The following is a 22,230-nucleotide window of genomic DNA, read 5'->3' on the forward strand; positions in this document are numbered from 1 at the left end:
GAGACATAATAACAGAGCTGATTTTACAACTTTAGACTCAAGAAGAAATTTTCTCGGACCAGTAAGTTTGTCAAAAACTTCAGAGAAAAAAATTTATTGCTTCAACATTCTTTAATATTTCTTACTGTTCCACTAAATTATAATGGCAAAGCATAAAACTTTACTATTATACCGTAATAAAGAAGGAAATTTTACTAGCATCTGTATGGAATTTGGATGTATTCTAGACTAGCAAAAGTAAACTTTATCAAAATCACGTAATGAGTCAACAGCAGGAAAAAATAATAACCTGTATTCAAATTCTTTTTCCAGCATTCTGAAAGTACTTTTACATGAATTATCTATTTTTTTTCACATCTCTGTTAGAAAGGACTGTGTAAGAAAGGTGAGTTTTAGTGTGTGTAAAGTGGATTTTTTTGTTATTCTTTCTTAGAGTTTTCTTCCCAGGATCCATAGCCATAACAATTTCTACTTCCCAGGTGTTATTATGAGTTCTCACGATCATGGTTCAAAACAGTTCCTACTGTGTAGTCATGGTAAATATAGGGTTGAAGTGATGTAAAATTGTGAAGCTATTGCTGGCAACATGTCTTCTTTGTCTGTTGCCCTATAAAGCAAGTGGGCATTGGTCAGTGACTAGGGACCCCCATAGGGGTGAATGTTCAGGCTGAATGCTGTAGTGCCTTAATTGGCCCCGTCAAGGCTTGGGAGGGGGAATCTGTGTGTTTTCCTCAATCGGTCCCCACTGAGGCTTGAGGGGATTTAGGGGAGCGTACAAATTGTGCTGGTCTCCATTGACCCCATCATGCCGGCCCCTGCAAGAAGGGTTGTTAGGGAATGCTGTAGGAGTCAGTGTTCCTATTATCAGCAAACTCCCTTTGAGAAGATCAGACAAGAATAAAGTAAGCTTATTTAACCCCTCGTTATGACTCCATTCCTGTCTTCCTGTCTGACTGGATCAAAAACAAACCAGCTAGCAAGGGAGGCGCTAGAAGCCATCCTGTGTCTCTTTAGTAAGAAATGGTAGTCGATGTGTTTACTTGTCCAACAGACTGTTGTACACATTTGACAAATTCTTGGAATAACGTTTCCAATTTGCTACTATTATTATTACTATCACTACCAATATCAACTCACATTATTTTTAGTTCATTCTGGTTACAAACTACCCAACACAAATGATCTCATTCAATCCTCACAACAAAACTGAGAGATAAACAATGCAAGTATTTTAATTATTACTCCCATTTTACAGATAAGGGGGCTAAGGCAGGAAAAGGTTAAGTGACTTAAAACCACATGGATAGTAAATAGCAGAATAAGGACTCAAATCCCAGTCTTCTGATCTCAAATTCAGTACTTTTCTTCTACTTACACTATGAGATATGTAAGATTTGGAACTATCTTATTATTAGAAATTCATAAAATCACAGATTTTCATAGTTGAAAGAGTGGGGGTAGGTTGAATGAATGATGAGAACATCTGTAATGAATACTTTGATCAGGCATTAAACCAGGAAAAGTCCTTAATTAATTGAGCATCAGTGAAAATCATTGGAGGAAATGGAATGACCCTACATAAAAAATGTATTGGGATTGGCTGACGAAACTCAGTCAATTCCCAAAACCTGTGGGTCTTGTATAAGATAACAAGCTTGGTCAGGCTTAGTGATGGAAACAATTCTAGTCAGAGGGGTAGGGGTTGCAGAGGGATTGCAGGAGGAGAAAGCCTCTCTCTCCTTCACATCCCTTTGACCCAAAGTTGACCTTATGAACTTCAAGAGGTTGAAGGATTTTGGACTTCTGATGAGTGTCCTTGAGCACCAGTGTCTGCATCAGGTGTTGAAGACAAACCAGAAACTCTGAAGAATGACATATTAAGGACTCAATCAGGAGCTCAGCAGAATGCTACACCATACTGAAAGGGAACTTCATGAAGAGACCAAGAAAGGGAGAAAAAAAAACTCTTGACAACCAGCAGTGATGAGTTACCCTTTTGCCACATGCTCGGAAACAGATTGCTGGTGCAGTGGTTAGAGTGCTGGTCATAGATTCGGGAAGACTTGAGTTCAAATTCTGGTGCAGGCAATTACTGGGTGTGTGGCCCTGGGTAAATCACTTAACCACTGACTGTCACAGTTTTCCCATCTGTAAATGAGAATGATAATCACACCTGCCTTCCAGGGTTGTTGGGAGGATAAAATGAGATAATATTTTAAAAGCACTTGAGTCACTTTCCTTCAGGACTGTATGTGTATTTGCGGGAGAATATGTCCCAGGCTTAGGGGGAGAGGAGAGAGATGTACTATACCCCTTTAGTAAATGCTTGTTTCTAAAACCTAATTAAGTCAGACAGCCTAACTGCTACCAATTATGATAAATATATGATCCTATGACCTGATAATTAATGAGGGAGGAGAGCACACTGGTAGGGGTTTGTGATATAATATAGTATTAGAACTTTACCCCTCTAGCACCACTATCCCCACACTCCCATGAAATTATTTCCTCATTCCTGAAAGCTGTGCCTTACTTTGGATTATTATATAAACCAAAATACAGCCACTATTGATTAGAATTTTTCTCCTAAGAGTAGAGAAGCCTGAGGGAATTACAATGTTATCAAGTCTTCCATGGGTTTTACAAAATGAATAATGAAATAGTAAGGAATAAGGGGCAGTTAGGTGGTGCAGTAGATAGAATGCCAGCCCTGGAGTCAGGAGGACTTAAGTTCAAATCCAGCCTCACCCACTTAATAGCTAAGTGACCTTAGGCAAGTCACTTAACACTGTTTGCCTTGGTTTCCTCACCCATAAAATGATCTGGAGAATAAAATGGCAAACCATCCCAGTATCTTTACCAAGAAAACCCCCAAATCAGGTCACAGAAGATTTAGACACAACTAATTGACAAAACAACAACAAGGAATAGTGGAAGAGAGTTTGAACTTCCAGAGTAACTAGGAGGAATGATTTGTGAAGGAGATTTTCCCCAACTCCTCCAACCCCACCCCACCCCACCCCCATCCAATTTAGTATTACTTTTACCTTCCCTATGGACTTTTAGGAATAGTATAGTTGCCTGTGATCATTTTTCTAAGAAGACTTTTAAGCACGAGCTTTTCTTGAGATGGGCAGCATGGGAAAGATCCTCTTTTGTTATGTTCTGGCCCTATTAAGCTACATTTCCATGCTCTATAGATGGTAAAGGGAGTTTTGGCAGAGAAACTTTCCTAATCTGGGAGTTCTCTCTATAAGTGAAATCACATAACCACTCTCTCTATCCAGTCAAATTGAGGCTAAGAGGCAGCAAGCAGTGGTCGATAGAGGGCCAACCAAAGAGTAAGAAAGACCTAGACTCAAGCCCTGCCTCTAACAGTGCCCCAGACAACTCTTTAAGACTATTAAGATGTTGATCTATGTTGGTGGGGGGTGGGGGGGAGTTCCTCATTGGCAGCTCCTTAACTTGATCAAAATAACTATAACAAAAATAAAAAATCTGAAAGGAAAAGCATTCCCCACTTCATGAATCCTGACAGAAATAAAATGGCATTATTCCTGGGAATAGATTTTTTTTTTCCAGATTCATTTTCTAGGATCTGACCTTATTCAATTCTGCGGTGTCACTGCCAGGACCTTCCTGGCAGTCAAGAAAATAATGCTTGAGCGGGTGAAAGGCCACTTTGTTATTCCTAAGAACATTGCTTTTAAAATAAATCACAACTGGAATGGCTATGTGTTCCCATGATAGATAGAGGCCAAGTTATGACAGACTGCTTGCAGTGGTACATTCACACATATAAATGGCTGCCTGAATGGGAGACCCATCTCTGCTTCCACTGTTACGAATCAGAATGCCATCTTTATGAGGGTGACTACTTTTGAACATAAGATGATAATAATAGGTAATACTTCTATGGTACTTGAAGGTTTGCAAAGTACTTTATATGCAGGATATTATGATCACAGCTCTCTAGCCTAAGACTTGGTCTTAAGTGACAGTCAAAGTATTATTGAGGTCAAGGGAATGAGGGAGAAGGGACAATGCAAAAGGAGAAGTGAAAGGCAACTAGTAATACATAAGGTTGAATTGAGAGAGTTTTTAATTCAGACCTTTGGGGATGACATGGATTTTAAAGATCATTTAATCCAAACTTTAATTTTATTGTTAAAGGGAACCTGACTCTATGCCCATTAGGAACTTCCAAATATCAGGAAAGTGATATGTTTTCTTTTTTTTATTAAAAATTTTTTTTGTTTTTATATAACCTACATTTCCCTATATAGCCTGCTCAGCCCCATTTCCCAGAGAACCATCTCTGACAACAAAACAGTTCAGCAAAACCAACCAAAATATCTATTAAGTTTGACTTTCATGTAGTGCTACAAATCTGTTCTCCCATCTCTGCAAAGAAGAGAAGGGTTAGGTCATACGGTTTCATGGAATCACAAAATTTCAGAGTTGGAAGGGACCTCTAAGTCCATTGAGTGCAATACATACTTGAAGAAGAATTCCCTCTATAACATCTTCCACAAATGGGCATATAGTCTTTGCTTAAAGACCTCCAGGAATTACAGGATAATTGAGGTTTGTGACCTTCAATGTAGAAATTTCCTTACTGGTAATTTTAAATGGTGGGCCTAGTGTTTTGAATTCTCACTACAGAGAGAAAAAAAATGTGATGATCATGTTCTATTTGATTTTCTCTTCTTCTTCCATACTAGTATCACTATGTCAGTCAAAGATTGACTAAATAGGGTTTAGAAGAGTTTTCCGTTCCATCTGTCAACGCTGGCATTGACAACATCAGCAGCCACCAGAACCACTCGACTAGAGTCATTGGCTCCATGCAATATAGACACCATAGGGAAGAACAGATAGCAAATACTTTTGGTCCCAAAGTGTGCTTCTAATATCTACAGATCACAAAATGGTATTTGGGATTTTATTATCTCTTAAAGGAAAGCTACCATTTAGTTTATCACTACCAGGTCACTTTGAATCATAGAATTTCAAAGCTGGAAGGGATGCTAGCAGTGATATAGCCTAATGTTCCTAAATGTGTGCTCTGTGGATCCCTGGCATCTCATAAAGCTATCCAAGGGGTTCTGATCACTCACACTGCAATGGCAGACAAACACACAACAAAACCATTTACTTTTCTGTCTTTCAGATGGACCCACTGTGTCTATTTCCTGGACGTGGAGAACCAGAAGCACATTTTCACATAATTTGAGTTGGAAGGACCTCAGCAACCACCTGGCTCAAGCTGAAAATTAAGGAATCCAGAGGAATCCAGAGACTGATTGAAATATACGTTGTGCTTCTATTTCATTGTTATATCTCAATAGAGAGCACATAAAATAACTAGTGTCTATTTATTATGGATATATATATGTGTGGGTGTGGGTGTATATGTGTGTGCATATATATATATATATATATATATATATATATATATATATATACACACACCCACAAACACAGCTAGAAGGAACCTTGGAAGATTTCTGGTTCAACTCCTTCACTTTGAGCCTGAGGAAACTAAGGCTCAGAGAAAATAGGTGACTTGACCAAAGGTATATAGGTATTAAGTAGCAGAGCTGAAGGAATTCAGTCGGGTCCCATATGTAGTTTCAAGTTCAATACCATTTCCATTGTGCTGTGCTGCTTTAGGTGACTTATCCACAGCACACAGCTAACACAAGACAGTATTAAATGCAGCCCACCCCATAAAGAAGGTCTTTGGTTGGTAGGCACTATATCACCAAATGTTGGGCAAAAGCCCTTAGGTATGCTCCAGGTTTATCTTCAGATATTTCTTCCAGATGAAGGTGGGCTTGAGTTGTAAGGAAGGACCCCTATGTGGCAAGGCACTGTTCATAGTAGCTAATATTTTTCTCAGCCATATCTGTAAATGCCAACTTGATATCATTTTGCATGTTTTGTGTCCATCTGTCCCAGTTAGATTTCAGTGCATTATTAGCACATTCTGCCTTATCTTTTAGTTTTTCAATCTCTTCAGTAAGCAGCAACTTTTCAGTCTTTTTGTAGGTCAAAGCTTCAACTCTGGAATCTAACTCTGCTTGAATTTAGTCTCTTCTTATCATAACTGCCATTAATATTTCACTATAAAGAACATATTCATCTACAACTGGAGTCAGTGTCTCTGAAAGGCCAAATATTCATCTTTCAGTGGCCTTACCACACTTATCAATGCAGCTGGCCACACCTTTCAGGTAGTCAATCAGATGCTCTTCTGAAACTGACTACCAGATGTAGATTGGTCTGTATCCATTCATTTCCTCAAAAGACTCCTTGTCTTCCTTGTAAATTCTCTGAGCTATTTTGTCTATTAAGTTTATCTCTTGGCTAAATGTTCCCACGTAATTATTCTTTCAGTTAATTTATCTGGGTGGTTTTTAAGTCTTCTCACTGGGATGTTACAGCTCTGACTGTCTGCCCCATCCTGCTAAGCAATCCAGGACCTTGTTTCTTGTGAGAAGAGAGTTCCCAGGCTTGGGCAGTAAGAAAAATTTTAAGTCTTCATTAAAAGTTAAGGTTGGGTGATCAGCAATTTGATTTAAGAATTTCTGCAGTGCCTTTCTTCGAGTCTCAATGAAGTTATCATTAAAGCATTCCACCATGCCTTTCATTATGAATTTTTCTGATAAATGAGGAATAATGAGAGTGAGATGTACTTCTTCAAGTTTTCCCTTTAACCAATAAATAATAATAAATAAATATTTATTATAAACAAATCCTCAAACTTCAAATTCAATAGAATCAAATTCATCCCAAGATGTCTTAGTTGTAACTCTGTATGTGATGAAAGTTTCAATTGCGGTAATGTGGCTTTTGGGAACATCAACTATAATGAAAATGTCCTTCAAGTCTGGCTCATCTTCAAATTTGTATTGGTTTATCTTGTGGGCATCAAAGGACTACAAGAGCTTACGTCCATCAGGGAGGCCTCCTTGCTGAAGACCTAGGTCCAGCACCGTAAACTGTAGCAGAACTGCGGCTCCATGGCCACCACGGGGCTATCTCCGGTACCCATCGTTGCTGCCGCTGCTCTGCCTGGGAAACCCAGGGAGAAAGGCTGTGGTACACAGCTCTCACCATCCATCCTGTCCATGTGTATGACAACATTTGTTTTTATGAGATATAATAATAGAGCTTTTTCATAAGTCTTTTCTTCTTCATTGATCCTGAAATTCCCCAAGAGCAAGAAATTTATCTATTTATTGTCACTGATGACAAAATAGCAAAATATAATTGACAGAGGGGTAAATTATTTAATCTCTCTGTGCCCTGATAACTAACACTAGTAGACAGATTACATATTTGCATTGGTGGAAGAAGTTTCCTTGCCCCCTATGACAACAAAAATCACAGGTCTACACAGCAATAACAAAAAAAAAATGGCTACAACATATGACACAGTTTGCAAGATTAGAATAATGTCAACAGTACCAGAAATAATAATGGTATTTTAAATTTTACAGTGATTTCTTTTATTACTCTCTCAAAGGAGACTTTTGATAAATGTTAACTGACTCAAAGGTTACTTTGCCCTGGAGTAAATTCTACAGAAATAAATTGGTAAATCAAAGTGTAGCCCATCCTGCTGCATAGAGTTCAGTTACACAGCTGCTAATCAGACAGCTGTTCCAAAAGTGTAAACAGGGCCACCAAGAAACAGCCATGTCTGCATAACCCCATCTGTCTGTTTTTAACAAGATAAGCAAAGTCAGCTAACTCTCAGGCATGTCACAACCTCAAGAGCCATCTGAGGCTAGTTTCCTAAAAGGAGATGCTGAAAGGCCCATTCCCAATGAGAAGTTTCTTGATATGCATAAAATACTATGGAACTCTGAAAGAACTAAATGTATTTGGCTTCTCATGGAGAATGCCAATTACTTGATGGAGAATATAAATTCTAGAATGTAAATTCTAAAATCTGCTGATTCTGAAAAAAAAAAGAATATAGTTATAACGATGACCTCTGATCTCTGAAATTTCACTACCTGAAAGGTAGGATGGTGCAAATTTACACTATTCTTCAAGTCTAGCATAATCCCAAAAGAGATTAAAGGGATGTGTATGTATAAGAACATTTTAGCAGCTCTTTCTGTGGTAGTCCCAAAACTAGAAACTAAGGGGGTCCCCACATATTGAAAGATGACTGAACAAATTGTGGTTTCTAAATAGAATGAAATATTACTGTGATATAAGAAATGATGAAAGGGATTGTTTCAGATGAAATTCAGGAAACCTTTATGAATTGGTGAACAAAGTAGAACCAGGAGAATAATTTATACCAGAAACAACATAATGAGCAAAAGAACTTCGAAAGATTTTAGAACTCTGAATAATACAATGATAAGTAAGTCAGGAGGATTGGATATGAAATATAGCACCCATTTCCTTTCAGAAAGGTAATGTACTTAAAACGCAGAATGAGGAATACATTTTTAGACATGGCCTGTGGAGTAATTTGTTTGGCTGAATTACTCATGTATATTATGAGGGCTTTTGTTTTCTTTTTTTTTTTCTTGTTTGATTGGGGAGGAGCAGTGGGAAGGAAAGATTATAAATGTTTGTAGAAATAAATAAGTCAATAAAGAAAATAAAAACAAATGTAAATGCCCACTTGATATCAAGTTTTAAAAACTTTTTAAAAACATCTAGGATTGTCAATTATTTGGCTGGTCTTTATGAGTGAAGAGGCTGCCTTTGTGTACTTAAATAATTTGGTGTTCAAAGTTATTTCAGACTAAATGGTGACAACATCCTCCCAGAAGCAAGCCATATTACTAACAACAAATAGTATTTCTTTTTAGCCATCTACATACATTTCCTTCCTAGGAAATCTATATGTAAAGCTTTAAATCTCCCTTCCCAGAAATTCATATAGCAATATTTAAAATGGAAACAGCAACCTGTATCTTATCTGATCCTCACAACAACCCTGTGAGGGAAGCATAATTATTATCTCTATTTAACAGATGAGAAAACTAAGTCTGAGAGAAGCTGAATGACTTGACTAGGGTCAGATAGCTAAGTATCTGAAGAAGGATTTGAACTCAAGTCTTCCTCATTCCAACTTCAACACTCTATCCACTGAGAAACCTTGCTACCTAAAAGAAAGATATAATAGAGGGAGCTGCAATGTTCTTATGAAATTTTAATGCCTTTCAACTCCAAATAGTTAATTTCAAAGATTAATTATCAATATTGTCATTCTTATTACCAATGGCAGGCTGTCTTCAGGTTCACTTGGCTTAAGGTTGGTTATATATGTGTAAAGACAAGAGGAAGTGGAGGATTTTGGTAGTATTATGAGGAAGTATATTAGAAGAACAAAATACAAGATCCTATCTGCTGGGTGTATCTTGGGACTTGGGAATTTGGTGCTGAACAGGTGCTTTAAATGATCTGAGCCCCAGTGGACCGAGAGCAGACAAAGAGTTCAGACAGGACTGTTCAGTTGATAGGGTGCTTGGGTGCTTGTGCTTGTACTTGGACCCCAATTTCTCCCTAGTCTCAGAAACACTGTTTTGACAATCACTCCCCAGCCCAAGGACACTGTGCCTAGCAATTACTCATGCGTGGGCCTCAGCAAGAACCTTATCTCTCTCCCTGGTGCAGCTACATAAAGCTGGGTGAGAGAGTGCTGGGCTGCTCAGGCCCCAGCCCTCAGATCATGTTTCTGGAAGCCTCCCAATTCCTTAGTAAGCTCCTGTCTGGTGAGAAAGCTTTCCCTTGCTGCAGAGCATTCTCTCATCAAGACACAGAGAGAGGGGTGCCTTGCCCAGCCCAAGGAGTTTTGTCCTTGACTGGCCCAAGGACTCTTCCTCCTGCCAGACTCCCAAAAGCCATGCCTCTGTCATCTTCCTCCCTGTCTGGTGTACTCCTGTACTTTCCCATCCATAGCTCCCACAGACACCTGGACTTTTGGATTACCTAATTGGTATCCCTGGCATTCCTTTCCCATGCCCTTTTCTATGTAAACCCTAGCTCCATCCTCGGTCTCTTGCAGGTTCCTTAAGAATCCTTGCCCACTGAAAAGCGTAACAATAAATCTTTGCCACCTTGACTTAAAGAATGCTTGAGTCTGTGAATTCATTCCAGATGACCCCGTCCTGTACTTCAGTCTTTGAGGGGTCTTAACCTCTCAGACCGCAACACAGTCACGGACTTTTCCCAGAAAAATAATCTTCATTATTATATGTATATTAATCAACTTGTCTACATGTTTTTATCTACTCTGCTACACTTTAAACTCCTTGATGACAGGGAATCCTTCATCTTCCTCTTTGCACCTCCCTTCTCACCTAAGACAGTGTCTTTCATGCTATACTAAGTAGTTAATAAATATTAGCTGAATTGAATTAAACATATTCTACAAGAACATTTAAAGGAAATTAGATGTCCATTTAAAGCAAGAATTAAAGACAAAGACATTGAGAGACGTCCTGACTACTTTTTTTCCTGTCTTCTTATCATTATTGGTATTGACCTTAATCTAATATTCTTCACCTCTTCCTATCTGAAGCCTCTGGTGATTATTTTTTTTTGTTTTTGCATGGTAGTTATTTTCAGATGTATTCCCCCACTGCCACTGAGAGAGGCTTCCTTTGTAGTAAAGGGAAACAGTTAAACAAAACCACTGACACAAGTCACATCTGAGAGTATACTAACCATTCTTTATACTTAGTCTCTCACCTTTCCAAGAAAAGGAAAAAGGTTTATTTCCTCATCATTTCTCTAGGAGCAAAGATTGGGATTGGTCATTATAGATATGTAGTGTTTGGATTCTTTTTAGTTGTGAGATACTATCACACACATATGTGTATATGTATATGTGTGTGCATATATACATATATGTATATATCACATATCTATAAATTATATATAAGTATCAAATAATTTATAAATGATATATATTATATATCTATGATATAGAATACATTATACTATATATGTATCATGTGTTGTGTGTATCATATTGTATGTATACACAATTGTGCATCTTTGTTACATACCATATATACAAATGATATATGGTGCATCTCTATATGTGCACTTACATATAAGTGTGTTTATATCTATATACATACACAGGCAGCTAGGTGATGCAGTAGCTAGAGTGCCAGGCCTGGAGTTAGGAAGTCTCATTTTCTTGAGCTCAGATCTGGCCTCAGATACTTATTAGCTATGTGACCCTGGACCAGGCACTTAACCTTGTTTTCCTCAGTTTGCTCATCTGTAAAATGAACTGGAGAAGGAAATTGCAAACCATTCCAATATCTTTGCAAAGAAAACTCCAAATGGGGACACAAACAGTCAGATGTGACTGAAATGATTGATTAACAACAACTACACACATATAATGTACATATATATGTATATGTATGTATATATATATATATACACATATATACACATACACATACTTAAATACACAATTACATGATTTTCCTGGTTCTGCTTGCTTTACTCTGAATCCATTCACATAAGTTTTGCCATGTTTCTCTCAATTGCACTGGATTTTAAAAAAATCAAAGAACCGCAAAATGAGGTGCTTTAAGTGTTGAAGCCTTTTAATTAGTTAAATTACCGTGCTTGAATAATCACTTTAAGTTCTATGAAGATAAAATTGTTTTTGATGGAAAATTTCTCATTGTCAGAATTACCATACAATGACAAAAAAAATAAGGCATCTGAAAAGTCCCTCCAGTTCTTATTATTGTGTGTTCATTCAATTCGGGGGGTATGAATCTTCTCTTCTGCTGTGTGCCTGCAGTTCAAGTTATTTCACACTCATTGGAAGTTGTTTGCTTCTCTTTGTCCCTTCTAAGGGCTGATCCAGATAGATTTTCTGCTCACTGAAATTTCACTTTAACATAGATGTCCCTAAGGAACATCTACTCTTTCAAAATATTGCATTATTTTTGAACATGCATACTAAAACATGCCAACCCTACACTTAACCCTATACAGAATCAAAATGTCGATGCACTAAAATGTGTGGAGGTAGTTATTGAACCTCAAGAAAGACATAGTGGAGCAGGAAAAGACAGAAGAACAACCACATCTGAGAAGCAAAGAATCTGAAGGGCTTTTCTGAAGCTTTAAAGTAGAAAATGAAAGGAGGCACATCTTTACACAATATTAGTAAAAATAAGACAGTCTTTAGCCCAAGATGTTGAATAAACCACATAATTTAAATAGGTTCAAATAAGTATTTACAAGAATTTACTAGTAATATATGCATAATCATATATAGAATTCTCCACTAATTGCCTACTCAGATGTCTTATTGAGGTATCTAGGTGATTTTAAATTCTCAGACTCTGTCAGCAGACTATTTGGTTCCAGCAGATCCTCCTAAACTGTAAAGTTTTTTAAGCAAAGGTGTGACAAGGTCATTTCTGTGCTTTAAAAATATCAGTCTGGCAATTTGGATGGATGATGGATTCACCTGGGGAGACACAGAAACATGGAGACCTATTAGGAGGTTACTCTAACAGTTTAGGGGAAATGGTATGTAGAGTTTAAATTGAGTTGATAGCTATGTGAGTAGAGAGAAGGAAAGAGTTGTGAGAGATAAAGAGGTAAAATTGATAAGATTTGGCAGCTGAAGTATATAGGAGCTGAAACACAATGAAAAGGAGGAAGGGGCTTGGTTAATGGTGAAGATAATGAGTTCTATTTTGGACAAGTTGCATTTGAGATGTCTATCAGATATCCAGGTGGAGATGTCCAGCAGGTAGCTGGAGATATGGGACTAAATCTCAGAAAAAAACATGAGAGTTGGAGTTTTAGATGTGGGAGCCATCTGTAGACAAATGGTAGTTGAAATCAAGGGATCTGAAGAGGTTTATCTTTGCCCCTTTTTCAACTTTTTGCCCCTTTTCAAAAGGAATTTGGCTCCTTTGTTTACAATTCCCAGCAAAACCTTAAAACTTTTAGATTCTCTCTTTGAAATCTTATTTAAATGTACTTTCCTTCCTGACCCCAAAAAGAACCTGGCTTCAGTTTGTTTATCAGTCCCAGGAAAACCTTAACGTTTTAGAAACTACTTTTTCCCTTTAAAAGCAAACTTCCCCTTCCAGCTCCCTTCATTATCTATTCTTATTGTCTGTTCAAATCTCTCAGACATTCCAAATGGAACTCCCACCTGGGCCCTTTTTCTTTATCACCTGCCCCCTTCAACTGGCCTTGCATTGTGGCTACACCCAATCTCCCTTCCATTGTTTCACCTTCCTATGGCCTTTGGTCACTTCTCACCCTTAATCCTAGCTAGGTGCCACAAGGTCCAGGACCCAGGAGTTCTGTTCACCCCAGCTTACTAGCCACTCCCATCCAGATCTTCTTAGACCCCTCCTCCCGTCACTCCAAACTGCTTAGCACTACTTTCTTCCCCAAGTCTTGAGATTTCAGACTGAAGAGTCCTCTTTTGAAAGAAATGTTGCCTTCAGAATAAGGGGAGAGTGGAGTCAAGGTGTCAGAGTGAAACAACTGCCTGACTTCACCCAAAATCTCTCCTACAAAATGAAACACAAAAAATATCAAACAGAATTCTAAGCAAAAAGTCAAGAAAAAAAAGGCAGGAAGGCTTAAGAAAACAGGAAAAGAGGCCTGTGGACACTGTGGTGGATGCTGGCTGAGAGCTCAGCTATGGGAGTGGCACTGGGTGGTGGGTAGGATCTGAACATTTGGTCAGAAAGAGATCCCCAAGGAACCCTGTTCTTAGCACTAGGCACAGGATCTAGGTAGGACCACTTGGCAGTTCTATCACCCATTACCCAATTCTGGGTCACAGTTTCAGGGCATAGATGAGGGATCAAAGTCACAAGAGAGCAGGAGCCCTATCTGGGAAAGGAAGTTCTGCAGATCAGGAAGGCAGTGACCAGGACTCTCCCTAGATCACATTACTTTTGGAGGCACCAAAAATCTACAGGTCCTCAGACTGAGCTGTGAAAGCAGAAAGGCATAGACAAACACTCAGGCCAGTCATCCTCCACTCCTTCCCCCAAAGTGAGCACAGCCCAACTCTAGGGTATTTAAATTTAAAGTCAAGAAGTTGGCTGGAAAAAAATGAACAAAAAGCAACAAAAATTGATCCAAAACAACTATTATGGTGATAGGGAAGCTCAAGACACAAACTCAGAAGACAATGACTTGAAAACATTTGCAAGAAAGGCCTTAAGGGGGGCAGTTAGGTGGTGCAGTGCATAAAGCACTGGTCCTGGAGTTAGGATGACCTGAGTTCAAATCCAACCTTCAGCCAGACACTTGACACTTAACTAGCTATGTGACCCTGGGCAAGTTACTTAACCCTATTGCCTCACAAAAAAAAGGCCTTAAAGAAAAATGGAGATTGAAGAAAAGCCCAACAAGAATTCTTAAAAGAGATAAGAAAGAAATAAAAGTGAACAAATCAGTAATTGTAAAAATCAGTGTTAGAAGAAAATATTGGTAAAGAAAATGAGAGGTATGTAGGAAAGTTATGAAAAGAGAATTAATAAGTTGATAAAAGTGGCAATAAAATATTCTTTAAACATATTTTTTACTTTTAACATAACTGTTAAGATAACTCCTTAAAATTAAAATTGACCAAATTACAAAAGAAGTAGAAAACCTCACTAAGAACCTCACTCCTTAAAAGTTAGAATTGGTCAAGTGGAAGCTAACGACTCCACGTAACAAGAAACAATAAAACAAAATCAAGAGAATAAAAAAAGGAAGAAAATATGAAATATAATAATATAAAAAGCTGACCTTGAAAATAGTTTAGAAAAGATAATTTAATAATTATCAAAGTACCTGAAATCCATGATATAACAAAAAAAACCTAGACATCATATTTAAAGAAATTATAAAGGAAACCAGAAAGCAAAGAAGAAATTGATAGAATCCACTGATCACCTCCTAAAAGAAATATCAAAATGAAAATTTCCAGGAATATTATAGCCAAAATCCAGAATGGGCAGTTTTCAGAGAAATCATTCAAATATATCAATAGTCATGTGAAAAAATACTCTAAATCATGAATAATCAAAGAAATACATATTAAAACTCTGAGGTACCACCTCATATCTGTCAAATTGACTAACATGACAGAAAAGGAAAATGACAAATGTTTAGAGGGATGTAGAAAAATACTTAATGCACTTAATGCACTGTTGGTGAGGCTATGAAATAGTCCAATCATTCTGGAGAATAATTTGAACTATGCCTAAAGGGCTATAAAACTGTGCATACCCATTGACCCAGCAATACCACAACTAGTTCTATACCTAAAGAGATCAAAGAAAAAAGAAAAGACACTCATATATACAAAAATATATCAGCTCTTTTTGTGGGGTCAAAGAATTAGAAAATGAGGGCATGCCTAGGAACTGAGGAATGGCTAAATAAATTATGGTATATTGTTGTGATGGAATACTATTATGATGTAAGAAATTATGAAGGGGATGGTTTCAGAAAAAAATGAGAAGAAATATAAGCTGATGTAAAGTGAAGTGAGCAAAAGTAAAGGACAATGTAAAAAAGAATAGCAATGTTGTAACGATAATCAACTGTGAGAGATTTAGCAACTGAAATCAATAATCCACGGTTCCAAAAGACTCACGATGAAAAATTTTATTCACCTCCAGATAGAGAACTGATGCAGATTGAAATACAGATTGAAGCATATTTTTCTCTTTCTTTATTTTTATTTTTATTCATTCATTCATTTGTTCATTATTTATTTATTTTTGACCAAGGCTAATGTGGAAATGTTTTGCATGATTTCATATATATATAATGGGTATCATATATCTTGCCTTCTCATTTGTTTGGGGAGGGGCTGGAGGGAGAGAATTTGGAACTTAAAATAGAAATATAATAAAAGTTTTTAAAAAGCCACCTTCATATGAAAGTCCTTCCACTCCTGATCATTTTAGTTGTCCTTCTCTAGACTTCCTCCGATTTCATTACATTAAAACTGCCTATAATTTTTCTGCTGATGTACTGTGGTTTTGTACAAAGGCAAGATTCTGCTTTCTGTTCCTTAATAGCACTCTTTCCATGGTCACTAAGTTAATATCGTGTGTGTGTGTGTGTGTGTGTGTGTGTGTGTGTGTGTGTGTGTGTTCATTATCTTTGCTTGTATGTGCTCAGGGAAATGCCTACAATTAGTTTAATTCTTTGGGGAAAGAAAAGAACAATTAATACATTTGCTGACAAAAGATCTTGGCAGGCTAGAACAATGGGTTGAATCTAACAGGATAAAAATGAATAGGGATAAATTCAGAGATCTGTGTTTGGATTTTTTAGAAATCAGCCACACACATACAAGTCAAAGGAGACATGCCTAGACAATAGCCTATTTGAAGGAATTAGAAGTTTTCATTGACTACATCTCATGATGGGTCAACGTTGTGATATAGTAGTCAAAGAGAGCTTATTTTAATTTATCCTACATTAATACTGAGCTCCTTGAGGGCAGAGATTGTTTTTACTTTTCTTTTTATCCCCAGTTCTAAGAGTCGTCCCTGGCACATAGTAGGCACTTAATGTTTGTTGACTTAATATAGAGTTCAGGACAAGGGAGGTAATAATCCTACTCTAGTCTCCCTGACTCAACCCACATGTGGAGTACTGTGTTTAGTTCTTTGTGTTAACATTTAAAAAAGGACTTTGACAGGTCAGTTACTATTAGTCAATGACCATTTATTAAATGCCTACCATGTGCCACATACTGTACTAAGTGTTGGAAAGTGGAACTATGTCCAGAAGTTGAGGGGGAAGGTGATAGGACTTCAATCCAAACTATATGAAGAAAGTTGAAGGAAATGGAGAAGTCTCACCTAAATAAAAGGAACTTTATAATTATCTTCAAATTATCAGAAGGGCTATCATTTGGAAGAGGAGTAAGGTTTCACTGGAACATTGATTTAGAGATGGAGGGACCTCTGAGGTTATCTTTCCTGACTCATTTTATAGTTGAAGATGCAGAACCTCAGATGTGAAGTGACTTCTTCAAAATCAATGGACCTTAAAGATCAAATATTTCAAGCTGGAGGGTATTTTAGAGATCACCTAGTTCAAATGTCTCTTTTTACAAATGAGGAAAGTGAGGTACAGGTAAGTTAAGTGACTTGATCAACATCTCAAAAGTAGTAAGTGGCAGAGGTGAGATTAGAACCCAGTTCCTCTGACTCTAGATCAATTTTGCTTTCTGCTGTATCACCTTACCTCTCCTAAAGGTCACATAGGTAGTTAAGTGGCAGAGACAGGATTTGAGCCCATGCTCTTTGACTCCCAATCCTTCATTCTTTCTACTGTACCACACTTCTATGGACTTGTTCTATATAGTTTCAGAAAGCAGAGCTATTAACAATGGGTAGGATTTTCAGAGTGGATGATTTTGGCTCGATACAAAGAAAACATTTCTAACAAACATCTAAAAATGGAATAGACTGACTTGTGAGGTAATGGCTTCTGTGTTACTACTAGAGACATTCATGATAACCAGGGGGCGCCATAGAGTGGATTCATTCAGCAATTTATGGGTTGAGCTAAAAAGACTCTAAAATATCTTCTCACTCTAAGATTCTGTGTGGTTTAAGTTATGGCTTAGAGTGTATCACCTTCTAAGACAAATCTAGGCTGTTGGGGGTTTTTCCCCCCTAGATGCACTGCCTTACTTGTTTCCTAAAAGAAGCCTATCTAAAAAAGTCAACAATAGCATGAACATTGTTAATCTTCCAAAAGTTTATTCCTATCATCTCAGTAGTTTTGTTTATCTGGAAATTGCTTTGTGTTAGCTACAAACTAGAATACTTTGTTATGTATTCCCCTTGGGATTTGCCATCTACTGACTGGTCCGTGGGTGATTACCTTTCTCCATTTGTAGAAATGCTTGTTTTCTGAAAATAATACATTGTTCAGTCTTTGTCTAAAAAAGAAATTAAAAAGCCTCCAGTCTCATGACAACTCCCCATTGTAACTCAGGGTTTTTTTTTTAATAGTTTATCATGTAGAAATTTTTCAAGGCTTTTTTTTTTTCAAGTTGAACTGTGTCAAAGTCACTGGTTCATACTTACTCACATGCCTTTTGGTCTGCTAAAACAGTAAGAGTAATTTAGTGAGGAATAATTACCCCACCTACAACCCATGTGTCCTTTATCTCAAGCAATAAAAAATCCTAGAGACAGGTTAATCCAACCTCCACATTTTACAGATATGGAAACTAAGGCCAAAAGACATGAAAAAGGTTGTCCAACATCTCTTAACTAGTTAATGACATTTTAGAACATTGGTCTCCAAACTCCTCTTGTAGGGTTGTTTGTTCCCCTCTCCCCCACTATACCATCTGTTAGCTGATTCTGCTTTATTATTCTTCCCATATCTTGCCAGATATAGGAGGGAGACTTACCTGCCTATGGCCCCCAGGGTCCTCTTCAGAGCCTTCTAGCATATAACTTTCTTGGAGTTGCCTATCTGAGCTTATGCATGGGCACTGTAGAAGTCATGTCCAGGAAGAGAGGATACATTGGCCATTCTCGTCCCCAGTAGAAATTGTGAAGAATGAAAACTAAACTAGATTTTGCTGTGTGGAAGGAATATTTGTATTGGCAAAGGAAGACTAGCTCCAGAGCTCTAGGGCCTGGGATCAAATGCGACATCTTATGTTTGCTATCCATGTGACCTTGGGCATATTACCTAAACTCTATGGGCCTCACTTGTAATAAGAGGTTGGATTTGATGGTCTCTAAATCCCCTTCTCACTCCAGATCTATGATCCTATGATGCTGATGAGCTTGCCATTCTACAATAGAATAAAATAGCAACTGGTGAATGAGTCCAAACCATTTGACATTCAACATTTTTGCTCACAAAGAAGCTGTCAGAATGGGGCTGGGGTTGTGTCTGGGCTTGCCATCAATGGTTATGTTGCATACAAGTCCTGCCCTTATAATCTGAAACAGCTACTGGGAGACACCCCCCCCCCCATAACCACAATAAATCTATCAGACTAGGAGAGTGGGTCTGGTTAGATATGTGGTTTGAAGCTAACATGTTCAACTTCTTTTAACATATGGAAGTTATGTTGACCTATTCATTGGCTTAGGGCTTCTTCCTTTATCCTTTTTAACACATATCCATATTAGTCCTTTTCTGATTTTTCAAAAGTATCCCCTGACTCTTTCTTATATATAATCAAATCTCCTTCAGAAACTATTTATATTTAAAATAAGACACCCCTCCCCCAATATACACATACCAGGTTCCTTTGTGCAAGGTACACTTACCAAGAATATAGTTCCTTTTGGTGCAAAGCCTGTGATTACCCTCTAGTTTTGTGATTACATGGCTCTCCTTTCTTGTATTTCTCTTTACTTAGTTGTATACATATTACTTTCCCACCAAACACTAGTATGAACAATGTAATAGTCTCCACTTCAGACATATGACACTTAACCACTAACCATCATGCCACTCCCTTCCTCAATATTAATAGGGACTTATGATAACACATACTTATATATGAACATATATCCTGTAACTGTAAGTCCCTGTAACTCTTAATCTGTGATTCTATGATCCTAGGAGTCTTGTTTTCTACCACAGAATAAAATGTGAACCAATGATTGGGCCCAAACAATTTGACGTCTACATTTTCCTCATAAAGAAGCAGTGAGAATGGGGCTGGGGTAGGATGTCTGGGTTTGCCAAGAATGGCTATGTTGCATAGGAGTCCTACGCTAACAATGTGAAGTAGTTCTTAATCCTCCAGAGTTACTAGCATAAGGATGAGCACACAGTACTTTTGGCCTCAATTCCTTCAGAGCATCCATCACCTATTGATGACATACATACCTTAAACTCCTTTTCAATGTTTGCCAGCACTGCCAGCTCATTGCTAAGTTCTAGGGCTGTCATGACAGGATCTTCACTAGACAATGACAAATAAGCAGGGCTTGCCAGACCCCTGTAGGCATTAATTCGGGATCTCGAGTGACTGAAAGAGTCATGTTTCTGCTTCTGGTTGCATTCGCTACACTTGCAGAAATAGTCATGAGGCCTTTCAATCCGGGCTCCTTTCCTCAAAAGAGTGTGCACAATTTCATATTCCTGGCAGTGGGCAGCCAGAATGATGGGAGTAACATCATGAGAGAATCGGGTTCCATCTTCGTCATAGGCATAAAAGTCATCATGCTGGAGTTCTGACTGGCTAGGGCTTGTTGCCAGCCTCTTGCCCTCAGCAAAAGCAGGATGGTTTAAGATTGCTTCAACAATCCGAACATAACCTTTACTAATTGCCAGGAGCAAGGCATCCCCAACCCGGGACAAATTTTCTTTCTTAAGCAAAAGTTCAGTGATTTCCAGATGCTCATTGGCCACAGCCAGCTGCAAAGCATTCTGGCCCATGTAATCCACACAGTTCACATTAAGTGAGAGGCATTCTTCTAGCATCTTTCGCACTACAGGAATGTTGCCATATTCTGCTGCATCTAAAAAGCGTTCCTCCTCAATAGATAGGCTTGTTGAGTGGTCATTGAACATATATGCTGGTCCTCGATTTGCTAACCTTCTCCCTTTCTCTCGGATGATGGTCTGACGACGATGGGCCAGTCTGTTGTCAGTGCCCCGACTGCATCAAAAGAGAAAAATTGCAAACAAATCAAATTATGTGCATTTTAGTGTACTGTAGGACCTGTAACTCATCTAACAAATTCTGAAGTATTTTAGACAGCTGTATCATTATATCTGGACTAACTCTATTATTAAATTAAAATGCAATGATTTGTTAATGGATTGACAGAGACTATCCTTAAAAATATAAAGCACTTTGTTTATTTAAAATATCCAAATTGAAAATGCCATCAAAACCCACCTATATAGATCATGTGGAAGGAAGGGTGGATTTAATTAACAAATATTTCTAGAAATATATATCCCCATATATACATTACATATAATATACTATATATACATATATAATATTAGATATGTATATTATATAGTTTATATATGACAATTCATATCATATATATCACTCTTAACACTGTAAGCACCAGCATATAAAATGTATTATTTATAAAATTATTATTTTAGTCATGTGAATTTTCTAAATAATTAAATAATGAATATCATTTCCAATGCAAACACCATCACAATTCACCTCTATAGATCATGAGGGCATTTAAGAGAGGCATTGTGGGTGTAAGAAGTTTGCAACACATAACACATACAGACCTACAAAGAAGAACTAGAGTAAGAATGTTATCAAAGAAATATATGATGGAAAAAGAGGACTGAATGATCTCAAGGTGAAAGGGATGAATTGCCTATGTACTTCGCTGGTAACCTGATAATGTCAGGACAAAGGGAGAAGGGCCTTTAGCATGTTGGTTAGTGAACTTAGAAGAAATGGACAGGAGTCACAGAATGAAAAGGCATTCTTGACCCATTTAAATTCCATTCATTTAGGAAAAACTCAAAATGATCATATACAAATTCATTTGAGTGTTTATTTATGAAAATCACATTTATATGATGACATAAATTTACAAAGAGCTTTATTTAACATGATCTTTTACACTCCAACTGCAGTATATCGGGAAGAAGAATTGGTATAGAGCCCAGAAAGTAGTCATCTTTGGTTGCTCAAGTAATTCAAGGATTAATATTATAATAGACCCCAGGATGTGCTAGGAATGAACATAAAATAATACAGAATTTTAGTGTTGGTAGGGGCCTCAGTGGGCATTTAGTATAACTCATACATGTAAAAAAAATTCCTTCTAAAATATTATCTGACAAATGGTGATCTAATCTTTATTTGGAAACCTCCATTGTTGGAGAAACCACCTCCTTTGAAGGCAGTCCAATTTATTATAGTATAGTTCTAATCATTGAAAAATGTTTTCCTTGTATAAAACCACACGTAACTCCTTTACTCATTTGACTCATTCTTCCTAGTTCTGCCATTTTGAAAATTCAGGAAAAAACAAAACAAAACAAGTATACTTCCTCTTCCACATTGCTTCTGTATTACAAAACTGTGTTAACTGGATCCACTACAAATTTGTTACATAATCTCAACTGGGCTACCACCTTTTACCTAACTGACTCATTATGCCACCCACCAGAATGACTCTTCCAAATCTTTTCATCCCACTTCAAGTCTCCCATGGCTTCCCTGCCCCTCATCATCTCGAC

The 22,230-nt window shown here is 37.5% G+C and overlaps 1 protein-coding gene and 1 pseudogene across 1 annotated transcript in view; both read right to left on the minus strand.

Moving 5' to 3' along the window:
- The window catches only part of TRPC6 (transient receptor potential cation channel subfamily C member 6), a 159,467-nt gene that overhangs the window by 48,264 nt on the left and 88,973 nt on the right, over positions 1 to 22,230 (minus strand). Inside the window, exon 2 of the mRNA XM_027849550.1 lies at positions 19,885 to 20,659. Coding sequence (XP_027705351.1) covers positions 19,885 to 20,659 — 775 coding nt within the window. The remainder of the gene's footprint in view (positions 1 to 19,884; positions 20,660 to 22,230) is intronic.
- LOC114033877 lies at positions 5,760 to 7,129 on the minus strand (annotated as a pseudogene).

This window comes from Vombatus ursinus, unplaced genomic scaffold (assembly GCF_900497805.2).
Source record: "Vombatus ursinus unplaced genomic scaffold, bare-nosed wombat genome assembly UNPS02007612.1, whole genome shotgun sequence".
NCBI classification, from domain to species: Eukaryota; Metazoa; Chordata; class Mammalia; order Diprotodontia; family Vombatidae; genus Vombatus; species Vombatus ursinus.